The sequence below is a fragment of the Fringilla coelebs genome, assembly GCF_963513975.1.
Source record: "Fringilla coelebs genome assembly, chromosome: 5".
Taxonomy (NCBI): domain Eukaryota; kingdom Metazoa; phylum Chordata; class Aves; order Passeriformes; family Fringillidae; genus Fringilla; species Fringilla coelebs.
The window spans coordinates 53,125,107-53,147,379 of NC_140033.1; the positions used below are offsets into that span (position 1 = coordinate 53,125,107).

Genomic DNA, 22,273 nt, shown 5'->3' on the forward strand with positions numbered 1-22,273 from the left:
AAGCACTACTCTGCAGCAGCACTTGACCACCATGGCTGAGGCAGTGCAGCAGCCCTCCCACCACAGCAGCTCTCAGAGTAACTCATCTTGCAGAGTGGTGAAAATAAACACAGTGGCTCAGAAATAGAGGACACTCAGCTGGTAGCAAGCATTTCTCCTACTGCTGTCCCCTTTAACAGGTGAAGCTTGTGCCTTGTATCTAAGCAACCCCCTCTCTTGATTCTTAATTGACAGGCCATCTCCCCTGCTATCCATGTATGGGTGTTGGTACTGACAGTTCTCTACTTATCTAATTTGCCTAGCCATTTACAGAGTATTGATGGTTTGAAAGAAGCTAAAGCAGCCCCACCTTACTCATACATGGTCTCCATCCCTTGACCTTGCTCAGGGCTGAGGAGCAGGCTTATTTGACATGGCTGTCCCAGAAGTAGCAAGATTTGGGAAGTTCCTGGAGTTCAGCCTGCCAAAGCCATGCTTCTCTGTTGGCAGTAGGTGCAGCCAGGGTTCAGGCACACTTCTGGGTGGGAGTGAGTTTCAGAATGTATATGCAGTAGGATGGCAGGTAATAAATCATCTGCAGCAAAAACAAAGAGTGAATCAAGCAGTCCCCAAAGCTATATGGAGGCAACCCGTCCATCATCAGCCCACAAGTTACAGCCCAGGTGCTAACAGGGCAGTATATTTATTATCTCATTATTCTTTGCAGTAAGTCAATCCAGGCTTTAAGTAATGCCCTCTTCTCTTCCTCCAGCCATTGCCCATAAGACTTTCTTGAGCATATGTTTATAAAACTACATGCTGTGCTCAGAAGGGAAATTCAGAAGTGCCTGGTGAAACCTGCCTGACATCCTAAATACTACTGTGAAAATTCACGATGTACTTGGCTGATGAGACTTGCCAGCATACCACCTTCTCATCTGCCTGATAGTCTTGACCACTAAATTCCTCTTTAAGGCTGTGTGTGTATAGACATAAATCCCACTGCCTTTCAACCTCCTCTTCCTTCAGCTGCAGCTCTCATTTTAGATTTTTTTTGTCTGCTGATCAGTTCCCTCTCTGCAGGAAATAGCTGCATGCCCACCTCTTGAGATTCAGCTGATACTGTAGAGGTGCTCTGATATGAAATGACACAGTTATAAAAAAATACTTCCCTATTCACCTCTGCTCCTGGGGGGAGAAACAGCTTGCTGTTTAATTCTGTAATTGTTCAGCTTTGATGATGGTGAGGAGCCCTCACCATCATCATAGCTGAACAATTGCAGAATTAATTTCACCTAAGTTCAAGGATATTTTCCCCCTCAAAATTCTCCCTCATGAAGAAAAGTGTACCAGTAAACTGAAAGCCAAATACGAGTTTATGGAATGATTCTGTTTCCATTTATTCTAGTGTGGCTTTGTGACAAAAATTTGAAATTTGGAAGAGGGATTTATGCTTTCCTAAATTAAGCTTGATGGTATTATCTTAGTTTCCTAGAGGGTGTAAGAGAAAATTTGAAATGGAAAGTGCCTTTGAATGCACATTCCTCCAAACCAAAAGCTTTCCACCTCATTTCTGTAGAAATGTTGGAAAATACATCTGGATCAGGACTTGTATTAATATGGCAAATTTGACTACAAAGGAATTACATTTTAGGATTTAAAACTTAAGAACATCAAGGATGATTTGAGAAAATTCTTAGGACTGAGTAATGAAGGCACAACTTTCATAAAAACACATCCTGGAAGAATGCTCTTTTTGTGGGAGGGCTGTTATTGCTGTTACTGTCATCAGCAGCACTGAACACCTGGTGGGGCATCAGCTTTTGGGGGAGTGGGGCAAGAAGAGCCAAGGGCAAATGTGCCTCTGAGTTGAGGGCGGTCCTCAGTTGAAACTGCTCGGGATATGCATTTCCATGAAAGTACGCTGAGATCTTCTCTGCCATGTGGCAACTTCACCTATATGTGCATGATACAGTAACCCCTAACTCGTAGAATCAGCTGGGGTTTCAGGGGAATTTTGTTGTTGTTGTGTGGTTTATGTGTTTGTTTAAATTATATCTCTTATATGAGAGCATTTTCAGTGATTTGTCTCAGCTTACTATTTCTTTTTGCCTTCTCAAACAAGACTGTACCTGACAAGCCTTTCCAAGCTTAGAGAAGCGAGTATGCGCGTTACTGTTTTATTGGTAACGCATCACAGCACTTCCCTGTATGACACGGGGCATGTTCAGTTTTTCCCAGACAGTATCAGTCTGTCATTCTTGGAGAGGATACCGTATGTATAATCCATCCAGAGACGGCTTTCCCAGTTTCCGAAGTTTATTGCTAATGAGGATGCACATAGGATGTAATCGCTGGCAGAGGCCTCTGCTTCGGGGTACAGTGAGGCCAGCAGACAAGTAAGCAGCCAATTTTATCTGGCTGTTTGCTCTCTCTTTTATCAGAGCTGTTTGGCTGGGATTCAGGAGTGTTAGAGTGAACTGCAGAGGCTTTGGCTTGTAGATTTGAGTGACAGGGTGTGAGAGGACATGAGACAAGGCCTAAGAGAGGTAAATATCTGTGTGTTGAGAGGCAGCTTTACATTTCACTGCAAAAGCTGAAGTTTAATTCTGTTTTTTTTTAAATCACCAAAGACTACTGGCTGAGCTTTGATAAAGAAATATAGGAAAGCATCATTACAGTAGGGCTGGTCAAAACTAGCATCTGTTTGTAATAAATCTTTTAACCTCATTAATTTGTATATGCCTTGCTGCCAGTGTGACCAGGACTGCCACAGATAAAAAGAAAAGGAAAATCACCATGTTTTCATGTAGCAGTGGTTACTTATGGCAGGTGCAGGAAGTTTCCAGTGGGTTGCAATAGATTTTCAGTGACAAAAGCGAAGAGCTATTTAGCAGCCAGGACATTACAGCAATTCCAGACTATTAACAGCATGCTCTACTAGATTAAATATTAGTTATCTGCCACTCACAGCAAAGTCCTTAACAGCATGTGACGCAGCATCCTCTCAACCCCGAAGAAGAGTTGGGCTGTGACATGTATGAGATGATTTTCCTTGCTGTGCTTACGCTGGCATTGTGCATTGCTGCCGGCTCTGCACAAGCAAGGGGAGGATTACAGCGTGCAGTCTGTGACATGCAGTGGGACACATGGTAGGGGCAGGAGATGAGGAAGCTTGAGGAAGAGTTGGTTGCATGAGACAGGGTACAGAGCCACACTGACAAGAGCTGTGCTGCTCTGGAGGTGCTGCAGCCACAGCAAGCTCAGGTGTCCATGATGCCCGCTGTGCTGTCACACAGAGTTGGGATGGAGGAGGGCACATCCATCAGTTGGATACTTGTTGGATTTTGGCAGTAGGTGAAAGCCAGCCAACAGTCATTGTAAGCCACACAGCAATCCTGTATCAGTTACTGAAGACAAGAATTTATTATGCCTTCTATGATCCCTTTCCAAACCCTTTCCTGTCTGCTTCTATCCTCTGGCCTCAAGTGGGCTACTTGTACAAGGATTTCTGTGCTGGAGCAGGAGTTGGTATTCATGTGTTACTGGCACAAGTGTCCGTCTCACCTCACTAGGGTAAGTTGGCTTTGCCACCTTGTGACCCCATATTATTTGAGACAAAGAAGTTCGTGTAGCCATATGAAAGAGAGGATAAACTCAACTTCCTTCTCTTGGTCTGAGATGTTGTAATCTTCCTCTGGTAAAAAGTAGCTTTGGAACTTGCTTTTTGCAGTGGGATTTGCTAGTACATCTTTCCAGGCCGCAGTGGTGGTCTAGGATGTGATCAGACATCCTGAGTCTTCCTCACTCTTTCAAGTGTCACTTTTCAAATATATTGAATCAACTGTGGTGTTTTTTCTTTTCTTCTGTGCAGTGTTTGAAAATAAAGATAAGATTGTGATCATCATGGAGTATGCAAGTCAAGGAGAGTTGTACGATTACATCAGTGAGAGGCGGCGATTAAGCGAAAGAGAGACAAGACACTTCTTCCGACAGATAGTCTCTGCTGTGCATTACTGCCACAAGGTGAGCAAAGGAAATCATGGTAGAAAATGCTGTTTCAAGGCTGATTACTGGCATATATTTCAAAGCATGTCTGAGGCAACAGCATTCATTAAGTATCGTAGTACATGATTTTATCAGTACACCAGGAGATCTTCATTAAAAGCACTACACTGAACTAGTGACTTTTTAAAGACTAATGATGTTTTCCTGTGCTAGACAGATACCAGACACACCCTTACTTTAGGCCAACCTTGCATTTTTGCCTTTAAAATATTTCTCCTGACATTTAAAAACTCAGAAATTACAACATCAACTAAAGAAGGCATCCCATATAACCTCTACAGCATTAATACTAATGCATTCAAACAAATGTTAGTTTGCAATTTGAATACACTAGTAAACAACTTTAGAATAGGAGATATAATATATGAAAAAAAAAAAGCCAAGAGAAAACTATGTGCTTCATGCATGAGCTTTAGTACATACTCATTCTGGATAGGTAAAAGTAACTTTACCAGATGTAGCAGGAAAGATACCATTTCCTAGTGACCTTACCCATCATGGTACCCACTTGGAATAACAAATCAAGTAATTAAACCCAAGGTAGCTGACTGGCTGCCATCAGGGACGTTTTATCCCTGTTTATGAAACAACTGCATAGAGCCAAAACTTGTATGAGGCTAAAGGCAATGAGTAGCTAACACAATTTTAATTTGAATTCTTAAAACACTTAAGTCTCTACTTGAATTCTGATAAAAAATGGGATTTCTCAAAGTCCTCACTACATAGTGCTGAAAAGCTGCAGTGCCATTCCTGATGCATTTAGTTTTCCCAAGTTTCTGTAAAGAAGGCTCTGACCTAGACCCTGTCTGTTTGCTTCCATCTCTAACATTTTCTGTCCTTTGGGATTATAACTCCCCTGATCCACATGGCTGCTCATTGGAGGAATGTGGGCTTTTGTAGGGGCTAACGTCATTGACAGATATTGGTTTCTGGTGTCTGGGAAGAATATCCTGCTTTCACACAGTGGGGGCAGGATCCAGGATGAAATTAAGTTTTGAAAAGACACCCCCCAGCCCTCTGACCTCCCACCCCCTGCTGTTTCAGAGTGTCTGTGGGAGGACAGATTCCAGTCATTCTTCCCTTAACCACACACCAAGTGACTAATACAGCGCCTGCCGCTAGTCACTGGGCCATGAGTGTTAATGACAGTGAAATCAGCCCTGAAATGTAATGCAAAGACCACCCTGCCAGCTCACCTTTAATTTTTCCAGTATTTTCTCATGCTCTTCCTCATTTTTTTCTTCCTTGTTTCAGAATGGTGTTGTCCACAGGGACCTAAAATTGGAAAACATTCTTCTTGATGACAATTTTAATATTAAGGTAAGATTCCTTTTCCCGGTTTCTCAGAATGGATTTGCATGTTTTATAACATTTTTACCCAAGGCATTAGAAGAGCCATTGTTATGGTAACAGCTACTAAGCAACAGCATCTGGCAAGAGGCTCAGAGGTTTGGAGGTTGGGAGAACACACCACTGATTGCCAATAGTACACACTAAATGAAGCTTTGCATACTTTATAGGTGAAAGCCCTGTCCTGCCACACAAAGGGCAAGATTCCCAATGCAGTATCTACCCACTGGTAGAAAATGACAGAGCATTTTGTGCAATTGGGCTTATTGTACAAATGATATTATTGCTGGCTGCTTCTGGGGCTAGGAAAAAACTGTTCTGGTCTACAGGGTTCAAGTGCCTCCTACAGAACAGTCTGAATGTTCTTTTGATCATGGCTGGAAAATAAGCAAATAGAGTTTCAAAACAAACCTAGTAAAGTACATGTGCTTCCTTAGGAAATGGCCTTGGAACTTCAGACACAAACGTATACTTTGGAATAGTGATGTCAGTGATGTCATTTCCATGCCATTTCTCCCCAGTGAAAGCATGAGAATTACCTTTTTTCCTGTCTTTTTCTTCTATTGTTTATAGCTGTAGCACAAAGTTAAATAATGCAGGGATTTAATTTCCAGAGCGATTTCCTATATATATCCTATCTATATTCCTCTATAAAATCAGTGTAATTTCCAGGTGGCTGAACCTGTTACACTTGCAACTTTGTTCCTCCTTGGGTAACTGGATGTAAGTAAGGGTGGCTGGATGTGCTCATCCATGGACAAACAAGCAGAGGGAGGAACACCAGGGAGTTTCTGCTGAAGCTTGAGCATCTTTATTTAATTAAAAAAGTAATCAAGGAGCTACTTGCGTAGCCCAGTACCTAAATAGCCTGGGGTCTTCCTTTTGTCTCCTCTGAAAGCCCTGGGGCTGGAGGCACTGCTTTCTGTACTTCACAGTGGAGAGATTGTATTCATTTCAAACTGATGTGCAATGGAAGTGGAAAGTAACATGTGGTAGCTGCCATCTGTGTAACGCTGATGACAGCAGCTAACTTGGATCAGCTAGTGGATTAAAGGCACATAAATATGTGGTTTCCAAAAATAGTGTTTTACAGAAGGCCCACCCAATGCAATATTTGGATGTTTTGCTGTTAGCATCCAGCGTTGGAGCAGACCTCCCCTCTCCTGTTCCTGCAGGGACGCTGTCTGCAGCAGCCAGAGCTGTTCTCAGCAGTGCTGGAAACAAAAAGTAGCCTTTCTAGGACATTGTATACGAATCAGGCTTCCGCAGGCAGGATGACCTTTCTTTCCACATTACACACCAAACTATCTTCCCAGCTAATCAGAGAATTCTTGAGAGAAAAGAGGAATTTGTGGAATTTGCTAGCTGTGGAGGGCTGGGTCTCTGCACTGTGGTCCTCATATGCAAAACCAATCACTTCCTCAAGCCTCTGGGGAGCTGAGCTTTGTCAGACAGTTCTGCTCCTGCCCCTCTGTCCTTTATGGGAGTTGTTCTCCTGCGAGTAGAGTGGAAGGATGGGGCAAGGACAGGTGGCTTTGTCTGGTCCACACATGGAGCTGGCCCAAGGGCTTCAGAACCACAGATGCATTTCAGCTGCCATAGCAAGTGGCACTGCTGTGGAAGAAATTCAGGTGGCTCTGCCTCCTCACATACCTTCCAGTCATTTGGACGTGCTTTTCTTGAAGGTTTCCCTTTCCTGACTTGCATTGTATTTAAACTGCTGTAGGTATTTTTCATATTTCCAGCCTTTCCTCAGCTACATCTCTTCCATGTCTCTGAGCAGGTCTCTGAGCAGGCAAGGCTGCCTTGGCATGGGGAAGTGGCTTCTTGGCTGTCCCCTAGTCACTGCTTGTGCAAAGGGTCTCATGAAACTGAAAAACAGACTGAACTTGGGACGGTATTGGTATTTCATACATCTTACAGTCAGTAGTGTTTGAATTTGGATTGCTTCAAGAGGTGACTTCTGATATGGTTTTTCTTTTTCTCTCTGTTCTCTTTTTCTAAACCTTGTGACTCAGGTCAGTTTTGAATACTTGATGGTAGACATACAGCCACTATCTCACTGATGCTGAGGTTTTGAATAGGTTGCTGTGGTTTCTGTGTTACTTGCACAGAATTTTACTTCCCACTTTTTCTTTGTTTCACTAAACAGTAACTGTTGGCAAGGAAACACATATGGAACTGTAAAGTATTTATTAGGAGTAAATTTATCAGGTCTGCATTCTGAGAGTATTTACATGTGGTTTGTTCAGGCAGAAAAAAGTGCAGGGGTTTGGTCTTGACTGAAGGCTTCAAATACTCAGGGGAAGGCATTTTCTAGAAATGGATTGACAGTCTTATCTGTACTTTCCTAGTATTTATATTTCATTCAGTGGATTGCAAACACAAAATTGGCAGCTTGATTTTAAGAATGAGAATATTAAATTAATCTCTTTGTTCTTGGGTGCAATGTGCAATTAAATACATGTTTCTGATGAAGCCAATGATCTATGCATTATGATTTACATGTCATAATAATGTGAAGAAAAAATATGATGTTGTAAAAATGGATCCCTGTATAGCAGCTTAAATAATATTTTTAAAACAGGGAGTAAAGAGGACAAGTAACCGATGAGAAATTATTATCCAACCTAAAAGGGCCCCAGGCTATTTTACTTGTTACTACACTAACTTGGAAACCATTCTTAAGCTTTAGATAATTAAATGAAGGTCATAAAGGAGTGTGGAGACATAAGAAGGGGTTTGCTTTGTTTTAAGAGTTGTGATGGTGAGTAAAAAATCTCTGGAAGCAGAGTCGTGTTAGATACAGTAACAAGGAAACACCAGTGTCTGGAAGCAACAAAAAGTACACATTTTGAAGAGTTTTGCATATCCACAGGCCAGAGGTGGAGTGCAATGAGAGGAAAAAGGTGATCCAACCTGTGGTGTATTACTAGGTTTTTTAAGCACTTGAATGTAGTACTATTTTCTGCAGACTTTTACTGAAAACTACTATATGCAGCAGACATAAATGGATCAAATGAGCTTTAAACACTTGTGAGACTGAACATCCTTGTTCACAGTAGGGATGAGAACGGTTCCTGTGCTGGGAATTGCAGCTAAAAGAGATGTCTAGCAGAGGCTGACATAACGGTATGACCAACCCCAAAGTGACAGAAGAGTAGAACAATGCAAGTGTAACAGTAACATAATCCTGCTAACTGCTCATTCTTTTGGGCTGGTAAGGGGACACCAATCAGACTAACCACTAAAAACCCACGAGGGTTTTGTATATACAGACTTAATGTATGGAATTAGGATTTACTTTGCTGGAAGTCTCACCAGCTGCACATATATTTCATTTGCTTTAAGAGATGTAATTATTTCTCTATCTGCACTACAGAGAGACAGATTCTTAAGTGGAATAAAGCTGACAATTTCCATGAGTGTGAACTTTGTGGAATTTATATTCCACACTTCAACAATAACTTACATCTGGTTTAACATAGCTAACAATAAATATGAAATATATACTCCTGAAGCAAGAGGACTGGAAATCTACTTTTCTGCTCCTCCCAATTTAGGAAGTTTTTTTGACTTTTTTGACTTAGTTCCATTTAAGTGCCAAGAACATGAAGTAATGTTGGCTTCTATTAATCTTGTTTTGGGGGGCATGACAATTTTAATGGGAAAAGCTGATAAACATCAGTCTGTGAGCATGGGAGTGGATTGTAACATAAATACTCTTTTCCTGAATGGTCAAAATGAAAACATGAATGCCCAAGTCTGAGAGTTTCTTAGAGTGAACAATGGCATGTATCCCTGTATGTGTGTGTGTATATATATATATATTAATGCACACCAACATGCATTTTATACATTCCATGGTGTTAAGGGAATGTATTTTCATAAGGAATCACACTGTGCAGTGTTTATCCTTGTCTTAGCTGCACTCTGAACTAAAATAAAAATCAATGACCAGCACGAATTTTTTACACTGAAATGATCCCATTCTTCCCCTGATTGACAGGGCACACTTCATAAGGCTTAAAACCAACTTCCTGCAAGTCAGGCAGGGTGACTTGATAAGAAAGTGGAATTTAAGGGTATTAAGTGCAATCTGAGCCATGAGAATATGTTTGCAGACTGCAATTCTACACCAGCTGTTTTCAATGACATTCCAACCATACAATGAAGATTTTACAAACCACATGTATTTAAGGGTTGAATTTTCTGCTGTTGGTTGATAATACGCTGTCTGAGGGACTGAGTGAATTCAATCTATGAATGAACATGTTGAGATGAATTAAAATTAAGGAACAGAAATCAGCTGCTCTTTGAGCAGGATGAATACAAATTGTCAGTGAAACACCTGCACAAGCAGATCATCAAAATAGGAAAGAGTGAAACATGAAATCTCATATCTGACTTGTGATTTTAAAAATTGTGTAAAAAGGATATAGAAAAAGTCTGTATTTCTAACATGAAAGTATCTATCAACTATATATCTATTTCTGTCTGTTCATAAAGCATATATGTGTTCCTGTTTTGGTCTCAACTGTGTCATTTTTCAGTGTAACTGTACTAGTCGAGGTAGTAGAGACAGGGACTTTACTTTTTCCAAGAGTTCACTGAACATTGTAATTCAACAGGTATTAGAGGCATCTATGATACATTTTAGAAAGCCAAGAGTGAATGATGGTGCTGGCGAGTCCTTTTCTTTCCCACTCACTTTGTGTTTTCTTGAATTTTCTCTGGTGAATATTCCTGGGATTAAATTTCTTTCTGGTAGAAAAGACATTAATAAGGTGAAGAAAACTCAGAGAAAACTCCCGTCTTTTATATCTACAATACCTTTTTAATGCCTGTTCTTTATGTCTTTAATGATGATGAAAATGAGATGTGTTGCCTTGTGCTATGTTGTATTTTCAGGGACCCCTGACAAGGGAAGGAATGATGAATCTGACTCCATGTTCTTAGAAGGCTAATTTATTATTTTATGACGTAATATTTTATAATATATTATATTATTTTATGATATAATATATTAAAGAATACTAAACTATACTAAAGAATACAGAAAAGATACAGCCAGAAGGCTAAAAGATACTAATGAATACTCGTGACGCCTTCCAGAGTCCCAACACAGCTTGGCACTGATTGGTCATTAAGTAAAAACAATTCACATGAAACCAATGAAACAACCACCTGTTGGTAAACGGTGTCAAAAAAACATTCCAAAGCAGCAAAACACAGGAGAAGGAAATCAGACGATTATTGCTTTCATTTTTCTCTGAGGCTTCTTAGCTTCCCAGGAGAAAATTCTGGGCAAAGAGATTTTTCAGAAAATATGGCAGTGACAGTGCTAGAGAAACCAGGAAAATGCAGAGGTTGTTGTGGGAGTATTTAGTGTTGCTGTCCTCAGCCTTTGTTTTGTAAGAACAAGAACAGAGAATTGAAGTAAACAAAATATTTGGACCTGATCCTGCAATTTTCTGGAATATTTCTGGAATATTTGGCAATATTCCCAACAGTCCCAAGGGAAGTTTTGTTTGTGTTGGGCAAGCCGGATTTGAGCCCATTGTTTCCAGTTAGGAACCAGACTTGTGTTTATTATCTCGTGATAGACATCTCCTGGGCTTAACAGCTCAGATTCCTCAGCCCCGGGTCCCTGAATCTGGAGGAATGAGTGACTGCCTCGCTTTGCCCCTCAGTTCAGGCGTTGCTACATTCCAGATGATTTAAAAAATCACTTTCTTCAGTAATGCTGAGCTTCCTGCAACACTCCTGCCTCCCTCCTCCTGTTAAATTTAAAGGTCATGGCTTTTGGCTTGCATGTGTGTGATAAGAAGGGTGGTACTTTCTGCTTGCTTACCCCTGGTTTTAATGACTATACAAGATGATGAAGAGCAGTCAGCGGACAGCAGGCTTCCCAGCATGAGATTGTCTTTGCAAGCATATGCAATTCATCCAGGATAAAATTACCAGCTGATGGTTATGCAGTTGGTGGCCTCTCTGTGAATGGACCCAAAGCACCCTTGTTCCTAATCAGGAGGACTTAATCTGGGAACCCTTCTTCTCTGAGGGATCTTTAGAGAGAAAAGTAAAATCCACATCGAGTTTTCCCTATGGCAGAGACAAATACAGCTAAGTCTTTCCTGATAAAGGATTTTTTGTTACTTTAAGAAATCATTAATACTACAAATGCCTTATGCAATTCTATTTACAGATTGCTGATTTTGGACTCTCCAACCTTTATCATAAAGACAAGTTTCTGCAGACCTTTTGTGGAAGCCCACTGTATGCTTCCCCTGAAATAGTTAATGGACGGCCTTACAGAGGCCCAGAGGTAAGAAGGGTCAGTTTTTCTGTGGTGGTATGGGGATGTCTTTGATGATAATGTTCTTGACAGGGAGTATTAATGCAGATGTTACTGTACATGTGAGTTCACTTGGGTCTGTCCCATATTTGAAGTTCTTGAACTGCTTCACTTCTGTTTACGTTGCCCGTGGGTGGTTAGTGAGACTTGCCCAGCAGTAGGTGCAGCTGGACATGATGCTGTTCTTGTGGTGCTAATGGCATGGAGAAGGGCAGGGATCAACTTTCCCGGGCTTCACATGTGTTGTGTCTGTATTTCAGGTTGACAGCTGGGCCCTGGGTGTATTGCTTTACACTCTGGTTTATGGAACGATGCCCTTTGATGGCTTCGATCACAAAAATCTCATCAGGCAGATCAGCAGTGGAGAATATCGTGAGCCAACACAGACCTCAGGTATGAAAAAGGAGGGAGAGCCATGTACTGAGCTGACAGCAGTTCAGAATGGGGCATTTTGTTTGGCCCCTTCCAACATATTACAGTGTCATCTTAGAATGATGTACACAAAAAAAAATAAATCTCATTCTGCTACCGAGTTCATCTGCTATAAATTCCCATCTTGGTACAGCACTTTGCAAAAGCCCTTTTGAAACTAAAGTTTTGTAGCAGATAGATTTTGTTGCCTTGAGGAACTGTAATGGGCTCTTTTAAGGAGATCTGTGGCAGTGGAAGGTCTGTTAGCTACTGCAAGTGGAATTGTTCAGACAAGCTGTAAACTCACAAAACATACTGGTACAGATCAGTCCTCTCACTACACTGTGGGCTACCACAAGCAGAGAGAAGGTGAATGGGCAGAGCAACACAGTCTCTTACTAAAGAAGGCAGGCCAAAATCTGAATTAATGCCACTGTATTCACATTGGCTTCTAGGATAGTACCTTAAGCAGTCACCTGACAGAAGAGTAGCAGCTAACTCTGGTTCACTGATTAAAATGACTCCTTCCAGCCTTAAATATCTATGCAAATATTATATTTAAATAAAAATTTATCTTGTTTTGGTTGTTTGCCATTCCTTTCAATTTTCTGTCTTCTTGCTCTCTGTATGGAAATAAAACTTTACAATACACAGAAGACTACATTGTTTATGGAAAAAGTAAATACAGAAGCAATAATGTGTAGATAATTTTAAATACCCCAATTTTGGTTTATTGTCCTCTAAGTTTTGTCATTAGAGTCAATAGGTTGGTGACTTCCTTCAGTAATATGGAACTATTCAGTGTCTAATACAGTACAAACATTAATTTATTGGATAGCCCAGAGTACATTTTCCAGAGTGAATAATATTCTTCTGATAAAATAGTTCAGAGGCACTTTCCATCATTGACTGATGGTCAAAGCCTTGTTCCTTTTCACTTTCTCTGTAGTATGGAGCATTATTTTTGCTCATTTGATTGTCTTCATGCTTTCAATTTAAACGGACAAACCTAAGAATGCCCCTGTTCTAAAAATGTTGCGTGCCATTCTTCACCCGTAGATGCTCGTGGTCTTATCAGGTGGATGCTGATGGTGAACCCTGAACGCCGAGCAACCATTGAAGACATTGCCAACCACTGGTGGGTTAACTGGGGCTACAAGAGCAGTGTCTGTGACTGTGATGCCATGAGGGACTCAGAGTCCCCACTGCTGGCAAGGTTCATTGATTGGCATCACCGTTCTACTGGCCTCCAGCCAGAGACTGATACCAAAATCAAGTGCCTTTCTAAGCCCAAAGGTCCTGAAGTCACACTAGAGAGACAAAGGTCTCTGAAAAAATCAAAAAAGGAAAATGACATTGCACAGTCCATCCAGGAAGGAGGAGCTGAAAATGCAACCAAACCGACCTCTAAGAGACCCAAAGGCATCCTGAAGAAAAGGAGCAACAGTGAACATCGCTCTCACAGTGCAGGTTTCATTGAAGGAGTTGTCAGCCCAGTGTTACCCTCTGCTTTTAAGATGGAGCAAGAGTTGTGTAGGACTGGCGTGGCCATTAAAAGTGCTGTAGAGGGAGAGGTAGCTGGCAAATATGGCACTAAGCAGTCTTCACTAATGCCAAAAAAAGGAATCCTAAAGAAGACTCAGCAGAGGGAGTCAGGCTATTACTCCTCTCCAGAGAGAAGTGAATCTTCTGAACTCTTGGACAATAATGATGAGACAGTAAACAGTGACACTTCTCCAGGGGTCACAGAGCCATCCAGAAATGGGTCTTACAGCCATTCCTGCAGGCGTAAGGGCATCTTGAAACATAACGGCAAGTATTCTACCAACAGCACTGATCCTGCCTTGATTAGCCCTGACACGCCAACGCTGGAGGCCATGGAAGAGATGGTCTTGTCTAGGGATGCATTACCTCGAAGTTACAGTCGCCCTTCCAGCGTAATTAGTGATGACAGTATTTTGTCCAGTGACTCATTTGATTTGCTAGATTTGCAAGAAAACAGGCCAAACAGGCAGAAAATACGGAGCTGTGTCTCTGCTGAAAATTTCCTCCAGATCCAAGACTTTGAAGGACTTCAGAACCGCCCACGGCCACAGTATCTAAAGCGTTACCGCAACCGTCTGGGGGACAGCAGTTTTTCTCTTCTCACAGACATGGATGATGTGACTCAGGTCTACAAGAAAGCCCTAGAGATCTGCAACAAGCTCAACTAGCGGAGGGAAGATGGAAAAGGGAGGGAAGGGAGTTATTTGTGTACCTTTATGATGGAGTAAGCCAGGTCATTGATTTGCTGACAGTGGTAGGTTTTGATTCAGAGGAGCTGACTGTACCTACTTAGCTGAACTCCAAGTAAAGTTACTCCAAAGCCATCTCACACTTCTCTAATTTTGTGTCCTCAAAATATTACCTACCTAACCAGAGAAAAACCTTTGGTCTTTGTATCTGTGATGAAAGCACATCAGGAGCTAGCAGACAAAAGCCATGAAGCAAGACTTCATGGCTCAAAGTCAAAGCTAGACAGAATTAAAACTGGAAGTGAGGGACACACATTTTGAGAGGTTTGTAATTAATATTAGATAAGCTTTTTGAAGAGATGAGCTGAATTCTTCAAGTCAGATTTAGATGCCTCTTAGAACAAGAGGCTTTATTTCCCTCTGAAGTTATTTATCTGGGCACAGTGATTGCTCAGTGGGAATCTTTGGCTTGCATTGTGCAAGACACCAGGCGAAGTGGTCATCATGGACCCTTCCATCAGAATGACCTGAGAGGTTCTGAACATGTTCTAAGATAATATGAGAGACTTGCCCCAGAAAAACCTCATGAAGTGTTAGTGGACAAGCAATGGAGCAGGAATTCATATCTAGACCTTCCACAGTGACCAGACCCATTGCTCTTTAGTGAGTAGAAAGTTCTAAAATTGTTTCCAGCTACCAGCAAAAACAGAGCCACAGAAATGATAATGGCAACTGGAAGGAATGGGTGTTATCAGCACCTAAATGAGCTTTTAAGGCATTTGAATCCATATGTTCAGTCTGTGACTCTTTCAAAATGGCCAGCCAGATGAATGCCCAGACAAAGATGAATCTGACAAAGGGTCCCTAGAGTTAACTGACCCTCCAATCTAGAGTTCAGTCACTGTCAGCAAATGGTGCCACCTTGCTGCTAGCTTGTAGTATTTGGGAGTGACAGTAGTTTGCAACCAGAATGTTAGGTAAGGAAAAGGCTGTAGAATGTAGGAAGTGGATAGAGGTCAGAAAGTTAATGGGAAGATGCCTTTCTGCAAATGAAAATGTGCCTAGGTTGGTGTTAACAGAGCAGAAGGAATTGAATGATGACATAATGGTAGATTTAATAACAGAGTTAGCATAAAGTTGTGGGCCTGCCTCTATCTAGTGTAGCTGGTACTGAGTGTGCAATGATACCAGTTTAATAAAAAAAGGATATGCATTTGTGTTCTCAGACATATCCAGCTATCCAGACCATAGGCTTCAACTCCCATAAAGGTACCACATGGGTCTACTGGATTACCTGAATGTAAGCCTGTGTCAGAAAGGCACTGTGTGTTTGACAGGCCTGGGCAAACTGGAATCTTCAGGCTCATTTCAGTCTCATTTCCATGAGCACATAGCCCCTGGCTTTCTTGGAGGTGCACTGGTGTGATTAAATCACAGGTTTCAGCTGATTATGTCAAATGATCCACAGCTGCAAAACTTGTATCCACACTCATACCCCAGAGCAGGGGGGCATGCGGCAAGTTCTGGTCTCACTCCTGCCCTGTAACTGGAACTGAAAGCAGAGTTTGATCCACTGTGTCCCAAATTGTAGAGATGGTGCAGAAATCGAATAGAGTTCCTCTGGGGAGTCCTTGGGAATTGGGAATAGGTCCATATATCATTGGCATATGGGACAGGGAGCTATTTCACTTGCAGATTCCTCTTATTCAGTGTGTCATGGTACTTGAGTCTGCTGGTTTCTCCTAAAAATCAAGTGGGCTACCTAGCATAAAGATGAACCAGCTTGAGTTTCCTAAATCAGTTAATCTGTGGAGAACCTTTACCTTTTACTTATCCACTTACACTGGACCAAATTTGACTCTGAAATAAACGGCATCAATACCATGAAATCTCTGAGAGATGTACTCTCAGGTGGTCAAGTGAAATCTAGCCCACTGTTGTTTGCTCAGGAAGGGCAATTGCAGGTCACTTCTCTACAGATGTGTACCTCTCTCTGTATGATATTCAGACATCTCATCTTCTCTCACAAGCCCTTCATGTGCTCTTTTACCCCATCCCAAACCAGCACCCCATTTTGCAGTGTGTTGATTTAACAGGTTTGCTGTGGTGCATTTTAAAACAACTCAATATAGCCTCCATGGCCTTTCTGAAAAAAGGGTGGATGTGCCCTGCAGCCATGGCTTTTAACTCATGCCCTGGGGTGTAAGAGCTGCATCCTCAGCTGGTGTGAGTCAGTGCTGTCCGGTGCAGTGCTGTCCAGTGCATCACGCCTTCCGTGCGCATCTGGCACTAAACCTTTAGTGGAGTTACAGAGGTTTCAGGACGAAGGGAAGGAAGCTCAGCCAGCCTGGCAGGGAAGTGAGGAGCACCCTGAAGGCTCCTATCTCCGAGGCTTTTGCCCAGGTCTGCTTCTTTGTGTACAAATGTGAATGAGTGAGTGACTGCTTGCTGCCAAACTGGAAATGTTACATAGGGATTTACTGGCACGTTACTGGCATGTTACATGTTTACTGGCATGTTATCATTCCTAGAAGAGAAGAAAAAAAAACTTGACTGCACATTGTTACTATTAGTGTTGTGATTCTTATTTAATTTTTTTTTGTAATACAAAGTCAACTTTTTTATTTGAATTTGTCTTTTTTTTTAATTTATTGGTCTGAAAGCCATTTCAAAGTTGTTATAATAATATATTTGGTGTAATTTAATTGGTGCAACATTATTTTACAGCTCCGGCCAAAATTGTTTGGTGTTATTTTTTGGGGGTTTTTTGGTTTTTTTGTCCCAATCCTTGGTTGGTTTGAGCTCTGCGAGGCACACAGGGAAAAATGCTGGATAATCACCAGAAGTGTTTGTATTTTTAATCTGATACTGTTTTTTATTAAATAAAATGAAATTACTGTAACTGTGAACAGTCTCTCTCTCTCCCTTTTCTTTTTCACTGTACATCAGCATGAGCCAATGCCAAATGGTAATGAACTTGTCATGCAGAAATACAGCAGCATCTCAGCACTTTGTTCCAAGTTGTTTATGCAAACCTCCTTGGCTCATTTGTGCATTTGAATATAATGTGGGTGGCCACAGAGACTCCCTTGCTCTGAAGTACTTGGCACTGCAAAGCACCCAGAGGTTTCAGCTCTAGAAAGGTTTGGTAGAGAACAACTGGCTGGGGGTTTTCTATTGAAGATAAATGAGGTTTGTGGGCCAGGTGTGCTGTAGGTGAGACAGAGCTGGCTGAGCAGAGAGAGTGCAACTCATTTGTAGCTCAGAGACAGATGGTCATGGTCCTTACTCCTCCCTGTCTGGGAAGGGACAGTTTATTGACAATGTTTTCGTTGGTAAAATTTAGGGGGTTTGAGCAGTAATTTGATCAAAAAAGACTGATGTAGAGTGTGTGTTGATTTTGGTCAGATGTCTTTGAAGAGACAGAATAATCAGCTGGTGAGAGGGTAAAAAGGGGAGTCAGTTTTCATTTTTTTGGAATCCCCACAATCACCAGAAGGCTTTAGATTGTTTTTCTTGGAAAACAAGTGGGCATTATAAGGGAAGCTGGGTGTTAGGTATGCTGTGTGTGCTGGGGACTTGCTAAAATAAAGGAAATGGTTGGCAATGTCTTCGTATTGGCTCTGACCAAGACACCATTAAGCTTCACCCTTGATGCAGCCAGCCAAGATACCTGTGGTGCATATTCTGCTTTTTGAAATTATAGGCAGTTTGGATTAGGATCCAAGGGATGGATATTATGAAAAAAAGAAAAAGGCTTTAATTGTTCTAATTCATTTTATCGCTCTTGAGCTTTTTAAAACAAGAAGCCATGGCTGTAGCTGCTAGATTACAACCACTTAAAACCCAGTGGGAATAAAGGGAAGAAGGCAATGATGCAGAAGGGTAGGCAGGTGTTAATACATTGCAAATGGAATGATTATCTGCTGTGTGCTAATTGAATAAGGAATTATGAGGTGTATAGTCAAAGTCAGCATGCCTGTTCTTGCACCTGAGGTGAATAAGGTCTAATTGTGCTGGTGGTGGAAAATACACTGCAAGTCTCTTCTGTAGCAGCAATTATGAAACAACTTTTTTTTTTTTCAACACACTAGTTAAAAAGTGAAGCTGAGGACAAACTACTTGTTTCATTTTAAAAATAATGACTTTTAGAAAGTTCTGGATGGCTAGGCATGATGCACATTTGTGGCAAGCTCTGAGGAGTAATTATGTACATGTTTGTACAGCTCTGAAAGTGCACAGCTCTGGGGTGGGGTGGGAGCTCAGAGTTTTAATTTTTGTATTTATTACAGAAGATAAGTGCAGAGCAATGTGCCTTAGCTGAAGTCACATAGTAAATCTGTAGACAGACCTGGTCTTCTTTATGTTTACTGCCTAGGCATTCCAGTGGTTCTCAGAAATTATTGAGTTTTTATGGTTTGGGCAAGACAGGAGCAAGGAAGCAAGAGAGGAGCATTTTTAGTTACTGCAGACAAATGAATTGGCAGATAAATTTGTTATTGACTCCATAAGCATGTACAGTAAAACTCTGCAACAGCAGAGCCTCAGTTATAGCTACAGGGTAAGTTGTAACCAGCCTAATGAAGGGAGATGTCTGATACTCATGTAAATTTGGTATATGTAAGAAGCTTATCAGTTTGATTCATCATTTATCTCAGTGATTCACAGCTCATTTTAATGAGCTGCTTCTGGAGACAAATCTGCAGGAATGCTTTTGTGGAAACAGAGTTATAGAAACTCTGATTTTTGCTAGCATCAGCCCAAGGTCTCTGGTACCTGTTCAAAGGTTACTCATTTCAGGGTTTTAACTGAAAGTTTTACCACAGCAGAGAACAAGTGGGGTTTGCACTGCCATTATTGGTATTTAGAATTCAACTGGAGCCTTTTTTAATTGTCTGGTGGAGCTGTTTTTTCCTCCTTGCCAAACCAAGATATCTTTCTCATAAAAGACTGAGTAATTTGGCTGGAGAAGCAACTTTTTTGGATAGATGATCTGAGCATTTTTGTTTCTGGCTATCTCTCTCTATTCCTTACTCCCTGCCCTATATTTCCTAGAATTTTATCAATGCAGAAACCCCTTTGATTTGTGTGTCATCTGGCCATACAGAGCCCTGAAGTTTTAGGGAAATTATATTTATCTGCACTGATGCTTAATTGTTTCTTGGAAAAGCATTTTACAAGACAATTCTAAGAATCTCCAGAAGACTCTTCATCCCAGCTCAAGTTCACACTGAGTATTGCACCAGGCCCAGGGCCACAAAGGAGTTAGGCAGGTGATTGCTATCCAAATAAGGAAATCAGCTGTGGGTGCAGGCTATAGGTGCACTTCTGGGTCAGGACATCACCCAGCTTCTTCATTCAGCAAAGCATCTTGACTGCTAGTGTGAACTCGGGTTTTTGTGACACTGAGCACCTCTGAAAATCAATGGCCAATCCGTCACACAATGAGCACCCTGCACGAAGCCTTTACTGTTAGAGACCATGTGGGAATGTTGGCATCAACCCACCTTGACCTTTTCTTTGCCTTTTCCCCTTTCACTTGATCCTATTTACTTAATACAAATAAAGCATGTCTCTCTCACATAGTCCAAATCCTGCTTGCTGTCCTATTTAGCTTTGCTCCATTGACTGCATGAATTTCCTGTCAAGGACGATGGGTTGAAGTTTGTTCCCAAGGTCCTTCTGCAGCTCAGACCCTGGCTGTGGCATTGCTTGGCCTCAGAGGCCATTGAGATCTACCTCTGCAGGGGTGGTTCCACCACTGGTCCTTTGCAGCAGGTGGCTTTTCTGCCAGGATGCAGAAACTGTGGATGGAACCCTGAGCTAAGGACAGGGAGCTCTCTGAAATAGGCACCAAGCTGCAGGACAATGACAAAGCTGGGCTGCCAGGACAAACGGGTTAGACTGACCCAATAAAAATCCCTGGAAGTTAGTGGTGAGATTATACCCTTCCCAGCAGGAATCCACTAAGAAAACTGTTCTCCTTTCGTAGGCTGGGGAGATGCTAATGCATTTAGAAATATGAGGAAAAAATAACTGTAGGTCTGTCTGAAAAGCTGTGAAGGAGGGAGAATATTTCTTGTGGCTCTGCAGTACATATTGGTTATTAAGAAACCCTTCCAAATTTCAGCCTCAGAGATAACAGGACAAGACATACTTTAAATAGAACCTAAGGGAAAACAAATTCATAACAGATGTTAGAAAATATGTAAATATATATTTTTATTTGCATATAAAGCCCTAGCCCTCCCTTGCCAGGAAAGAATGCTAGGACTAGAGTGTGTCATCATCCCAGCTGCACTGGGAATTGTCAGAAATATTTCTTTAAATGTTCCTTCAAACTCTGTTGTTCTCTTTAGCTGCACGTCCCACAGCTTGATGATTTAATCAGAAGATTTCTTGAGACAAGGAATCTGCTGCCTGAGAAGAGATCTTTGCTAAATTCCCATACAACTCAGTGCCACAAGGAATGTTCAGTTAGCTCCAGCCCTTAGAAACCCCAAGGCAGTTAAGACCCTTGCATTCCCAGGACAAAATTGTGTCAGGGTGGAAAGAGGCAATGGGTAACAGTCAGGTACTACATCCCCAGATGGTGCAAACTGATGGTGACCCAACCTGGACAAGCATCCAGCCTTAAAAAACAAATTCCAATCATTGTGAAGCTGTGTCAGGATTGAGTAGGAACGGCTTCCAGCCCCACGTGCTCACGATTTGATCTCTCTATACTTTCAAAAGTAGTGTTAGAAATACCTGTTTCTCATAAGCCAGTTTCAGCTACCTACACCTGAATTTTTGAAACTGATGGCCACCATCTGCTCTCTGTGACTTCAGCCTGAGCTGTGGTCCCATGTGCTTACAAGGATAAGGCTTATTGGACCTCAGGTTGGACATTTCAAAACAGAGATACTCTGAAATCTTGAGCCTTTCCTTAGCTGTCTGAGGTCTTTTAAAATACTGACACACCAGGGCATTGTAAACTTTTGGGGAAATTGTACAATTCTTCAGCTGAATAGGAATTTTATCAATAGTGGTGATTTTTTAGGAAATCAATATGTTTTTCATTTCTCAGGAGTGTATGACTGTGAGTACTGCATAGAAGACAGGAAGCTTCAGTCCCTTGGAGAAACAAGACACTTGCAAAGCTTTCAACAGCCCAGAACTTGAGTGCTACAGTTGAACAAATCTGTCCTTTCATAGGGGAAATGATGCTTTGGTCAAGTTTCTAGTCTGGTCTTATCCCAGGGTATCCCACCAGACTAGTCTGGGTGGGCATGGAAATTGTCCTCTTTTGACATTAATAGAGAAGTCACAAAAAGCCCAAATAAGTAAGCACATGAACATCACCTGACCTATGAAGTAACTGCAGTTGCTTTTTATTAGAGCCAGAATGTTGTTTTCTGAAAAGTTCCAAATTATTATCCTGATCTAGCAATGACAGGCAGGTTACTCTAGAACAAACAAAACTATTGATGATTACAGAAAACGTGGCAGGGTAAGGGCAACATTTTGTCTTGGTAAGAGAATAAAGGGATAATCTGTTCTCTTGCACTGGATAAAAGTGAATAAATTAATTTCTTCCTACCGCTCCAAGCTGAAATTGGGGCAGATTTACTGGACCTTCCTTATTTCTTTTCCCAGGGCAAGTACAAGTATTGCTCACAAGAGATGCAGATTTGTTCCTTGTCACCATTTGCAGTGGGATCACAGTTGCACTGAGAATAGGATCCTGCTAGCTGACATGCTGAGGGAGAGCCCACAGAGCTTAGAGCCCCCCCCACCTTCCCCAACCCTGGGACAAAGACAACTTCCACATGAGAGAGGGATCAGAGCCCTCAAGGCACTTTAATTAGCAGGGACAGCTTTTGTTGAAGTT

At 41.6% G+C, this 22,273-nt stretch overlaps 1 protein-coding gene across 1 annotated transcript in view; it reads left to right on the plus strand.

Annotated features, from left to right (window-relative positions):
• The window catches only part of NUAK1 (NUAK family kinase 1), a 46,945-nt gene extending 29,591 nt beyond the window's left edge, over positions 1-17,354 (plus strand). The window contains exons 3-7 of the mRNA XM_084205339.1: positions 3,854-4,005; positions 5,302-5,367; positions 11,606-11,725; positions 12,016-12,148; positions 13,226-17,354. Coding sequence (XP_084061465.1) covers positions 3,854-4,005; positions 5,302-5,367; positions 11,606-11,725; positions 12,016-12,148; positions 13,226-14,379 — 1,625 coding nt within the window. The 3' untranslated portion in view covers positions 14,380-17,354. The remainder of the gene's footprint in view (positions 1-3,853; positions 4,006-5,301; positions 5,368-11,605; positions 11,726-12,015; positions 12,149-13,225) is intronic.
• The last annotated feature ends 4,919 nt before the right edge of the window (positions 17,355-22,273 follow it).